The sequence below is a fragment of the Cebus imitator genome, unplaced genomic scaffold, assembly GCF_001604975.1.
Source record: "Cebus imitator isolate Cc_AM_T3 unplaced genomic scaffold, Cebus_imitator-1.0 Scaffold310, whole genome shotgun sequence".
Lineage (NCBI taxonomy): Eukaryota > Metazoa > Chordata > Mammalia > Primates > Cebidae > Cebus > Cebus imitator.
Window position 1 is genome coordinate 2,523,747 of NW_016107625.1, and position 4,732 is coordinate 2,528,478.

The following is a 4,732-nucleotide window of genomic DNA, read 5'->3' on the forward strand; positions in this document are numbered from 1 at the left end:
AGACTCTGTCTCAAAAAAAAAAAAAAAAAAAAAAAGAAGGACATCTTAGCCCCCAAAAGAGAAAAGAAATAGTCTCAGAATCATTTTGAACTTTTTATATTCTTTATTCTCCTTCCTTTTTTGGTCTTGGATCAATGAACACCTCTCCACTCACACCATTGTTTGGGAACTGGTAATTCTATTCAATTGCTGAAGGAGCCCATCCAAGTCAAACCACCCTCACACAGGAAGAAGTGCCACTGAGCTTCGTCTTCTGGGTTGTGGCTCACGGAGGTTTCCATGATTCCCAGGAGTCATTTAGAGGATGGTTCTAAGGGTCAGAACATCTGCCAGTTCTCCAAGACTGGCTGGAATCATCTCACACTAGAATCCCACCAATTCATTCCTCCTCTATCTAATGTTGGTGACATCCAGAGGCCTACCTGCAACCAGCTCCTGAGCTTGATGTCGACTCTGCAAAGTACAATAAACACCTGGATGCAGGATTCCTTGGAATACAGGAACTAGGAATCACATCCTATGGTTCCAGGCAAACAGTGACCAACTGCTGATTCCCCGAAACTTGCTAACCTTTGCCCTGGCTAAAGCCCACTGACATTTCTCTGGCAACTGTGATTCTGAAAGAAACGGTCTTATCAAGAAAAGCAGTTCATCAGCTTTTACAAAGTGATAGCTGGAGAACTCACAAGGAAAGGTCATGGGAATGGCTGCCAGTGGACATGGTCTTCATGGTGGGAGATTGAACTGCTCTAAAAGAGCCAGTGGTGATGCTAGCACAACTTTGTGAATATACTGAAAACCACTGAGTTGTATACATCAAAAGGGTGAATTTGATGGTATGTAAACTATAGCTCAATTTTTTAAAAAAGAGAAGGTCATTAAATAATTGCAAGAATAGAATAAACAAAAGTAAAGTCTACATCTGGATTTTGTTCCAGGAAGATTGGTTGTAGTTTGGCTGATACTTATTTGGCCCTTGCATAAAGTATTTTCTTCTCTTTCCTCTTCTCCCCTTCTTCCTTCCTCCTGTTCCCACCAATCTCCTCCCTCCACCTCTTCCTCCTCATTCTTCTTCCTAACTTAAAAAATAAAATTTAAGACAAAGTCTCACTCTGTCACCCAGACTGAAGTGTAATGGCACAACCTTGGCTCACGGCAGCCTCAAAGTCCTGGGCTCAAGCGATCCTCCCACCTCAGATTTCCAAGTAGCTAGGACAACAGGCACATACTACCACATCCAGCTAATTTTCTTATTTTTTTAAAAGATCAAGTCTCACTATGTTGCCCAAGCTGGTCTCAAACTCCTGGCCTGAAGTGATCCTCCAGCCCTGGCCTCCCAAAGTCCTGCAATTACAAACATGAGTCACTGCGCCCAGCTTTCTTCATAACTTTTAAAAGTTGAATTCATCTCTTGGAACTATAAATATACTGATAAATATACAGTTGTTAAGTTTTTCCTGGCAAACTCCCACAGCCTAGGAAACACCATTTCAGAGATCATATTCTCCAGAAAGTTCCCAAGTCCTTCCTCACTGCCAAGATAAGTTACCCCTGGATTTCAGTAAATGCCATTTGCTTACCTATGACTAACACTTTATACTGAAATTAGCTGTCTGCTCATCACCTCCTCCTAGCACAGCCTTGGCACATAAGAAGTGCATGAGAGGCCGGGCGCAGTGGCTCACGCCTGTAATCCCAGCACTTTTGGAGGCCAAGGCAGGTGGATCAGCTGAGGTCAGGAGTTCGAGACAAACCCAACCAACAGATGAAAGCCTATCTCTACTCAAATACAAATTAGCCGGGCATGGTGGCAGGTGCCTGTAATCCCAGCTACTCAGGAGGTTGAGGCAGGAGAATTGCTTGAATGCAGGAGGCAGAGGTTGCAGTGAGTCGAGATCATGCCACTGCACTCCAGCCTGGGAGACAGAGCCAGACTCCATTTTAAGAAAAAAAAAAAAAAAAGGAAAAAGTACATGAGAAATGTGTACTGAATAAACAGAAGACTAGATCATCATCTTGTATGCTATTTTTTTCTGAGTGTCTTTTCTTCTTAATATACCAAACTTAATACTGCAACATTGTACTTCTGCAACCATGCAGCCAATAATTTGCTACCTAAAATAACAGGATATTATAAAATGTTTTCTCTGAAGGAATATGTTCATTCATGCCTAGAATAAATTAAATGTATTCTTTGAGAGATTCTGCCTTGGTACAGGTCAAGAGGGAGGACGAATCCGAGCATAAGAACCTGTGGTTCCTGGTAGCTAAGAAGGTAAAACATATTCCCTTTCTTTTTCTTTTCCCTAAAAACCTTCACAAAGCTTTTAAGCAGAGTCATTAAGTCTACGCAAAAGCATCTTAGAGCATCTCCTATGCAAAAACAGGAGGTGTTTTCTGCCTTTCCTCTTCATTATTGTTCAAAGATTTTCCTAGAAAGCCAGATAGCAACATTACTGTGGCATGCTGTAAATAGAGTTCAGATAACAGAGGAGCCGCTAAAAATTAGGAGGGTTGGCTGGGCGTGTTGGCTCATGCCTGTAATCCCAGCACTTTGAGAGGCTAAGGCGGGTGGATCATGAGGTCAGGAGATTGAGACCATCTGGCTCACATGGTGAAACCCCATCTCTACTAAAACATACAAAAAAATTAGGTAGACATGGTGGCGCGTGCTTGTAGTCCCAGCTAATTAGGAAGCTGAGGCAAGAGAATCGCTTGAACCTGGGAGGCGGAGTTTGCAGTGAACCGAGATTGCGTCACTGCACTCCAGCCTGGCGACAGAGCAAGACTCTGTCTCAAAAAAAAAAAAAAAAAAATTGAAGGGTTTGTTCTCACCCTGTATTGAACCAGCCTGTGCTCAGAGATCTAACCTACAGAGTTACTGTGTTCCAAAAAGTTGCACTCCTCACTCAGTGCACACATGTGGGAGGCAAGCCCACACCTCTAACAGAGACAACTCTGACCTCCTGTGAGCCAACAGCCCAGTGCCAGCCCCTAGGTTAGTATGCTCAGAGCTGGGGAGTGCCACTCACCCAAAGAATCCCCCACCTGCAGTTACAGGAAGCTACAGGAGGCATACCATCTCCAGAGAGTCCCTCTTTACTGTTCATTATCAGAATGATCAGGCCAGGAGTGGTGGCTCATGCCTATAATCCCAGCACTTTGGGAGGCTGAGGCAGGCAGATCACTTGAGGCCAGGAGTTTCAAGACCAGCCTGGCCAACAGGGCAAAATCCCATCTCTACTAAAAATACAAAAATTAGCTGGGTGTAGTGGTACGTGCCTGTAATCTCAGCTAGTGGGGAAGCTGAGACAGGAGAATAGCTTGAACCTAGGAGACGGAGGTTGCAGTGAGCCGAGATTGCACCACTGCATCCAGCCTGGGCGACAGAGTGAGACCCTGTCTAAAAAAAAAAAAGTTCAAACACACAGACCTGTAAAAAGAACATTACAATGGAAAAAAAAAAAAGACTATTACTATGAACTCCCCTAGACCCACATCCCCCCAAGATTCAATCATTGTTTACATTTTGCCATTTACAGTAGCTTACACACTAAAGGAATACTGTTACAGATACATCATCATAACACCTCAAGATATCTCAGCATGCATCTCCCAGAATAAGAATATTATTCTTTATGCCCAATACCATTATCCCATCTAACAAAATTCACATTAATTCCCTAATATTAACAAATACACAGTCCAGATACTATCCTGCCATCACCAATTGCCAACACTGCAGCCCCCTTTTGAGTACCTGTACAAAAGGTGCCATCGTTGGGAATGAATGTCTTGTTGTTGTTTGTGGCTCGATATCCTTCCAGGCAAATGCAATAGAAGCCCCCGGGGGTGTTGTGGCAAGATGTGTGGTTCCCACAGACAACGGTGGCTCCAAACTGGCACTCGTTTTTATCTGTTGACACATAGACAAGGCGCTGGAAGAGCTATCAATCCACACCGACTTCAACAGCCCAGACTGTCCTCCCATGCTGTGAGCTCGGGAACCGACGTTCTGTGACCACACCTTAGTGATCTATTTCTCCAGCCTCTTCTCCTTTCACGATGTTTCCCAGACTACAGGACCTGGGCCCCTTGTAGTTACGTGCCAGGAGTGTATGAAACCCCAAGAGAAATACAACACCTCAATCTGGCACTCCGTCTGATTTGAAAATTGGGGAAGAGGGTTCTCTTTGAACTTTTGCAAGCTTAAAAAGATCTTTTCAGAGACCTGCGGAAACAAACCAGCAGAATCCCACTTTTCCAGTACAGCCTTTTTCATGGTTTTTCATGAAAGTCAGGGTAGGATGATTTTACAGCCAGTGATTAACTAGAAAATTTGTTCTTTCTGAGCTACCAGGAAACACAATGGAATTAGTGCTGCAGCCTCATCCGGGAGCAGGGCTAATACAGATGTGGGAACAGCTCATGCTAATGGTCAATGGCCCATGAGAATAATGTTAGTCCCTCAGTGTGGGGCCTGGAACATGGGGGCTCCGTGAGTCCCCAGAACTCTCCCTGTTTTGAGATGGAGTTTTGCTCTTTTTGCCCAGGCTGGAGTGCAGTGGCTCAATCTAGGCTCACCACATCCTCCGCCTCCCGGGTTCAAGCGATTCTCCTGCCTCAGCCTCCCAAAGTGCTGGGATTACAGGCAAAAGCCACCACATCCAGCTTTTTATATGCTTTTTTCTTCTATTATTATTATTATTATTATTTTTTTTTTTTTTTGGTA

General features: G+C 44.1%; 1 protein-coding gene across 4 annotated transcripts in view; it reads right to left on the reverse strand.

Moving 5' to 3' along the window:
* The window catches only part of SUSD1 (sushi domain containing 1), a 141,658-nt gene that overhangs the window by 113,365 nt on the left and 23,561 nt on the right, over positions 1 to 4,732 (reverse strand). For all 4 annotated transcript variants that reach the window (XM_017503397.2, XM_037729554.1, XM_017503398.2 and 1 more), the window contains one exon: positions 3,761 to 3,916. In XM_017503397.2, the coding sequence (XP_017358886.1) occupies positions 3,761 to 3,916 (156 nt within the window). The remainder of the gene's footprint in view (positions 1 to 3,760; positions 3,917 to 4,732) is intronic.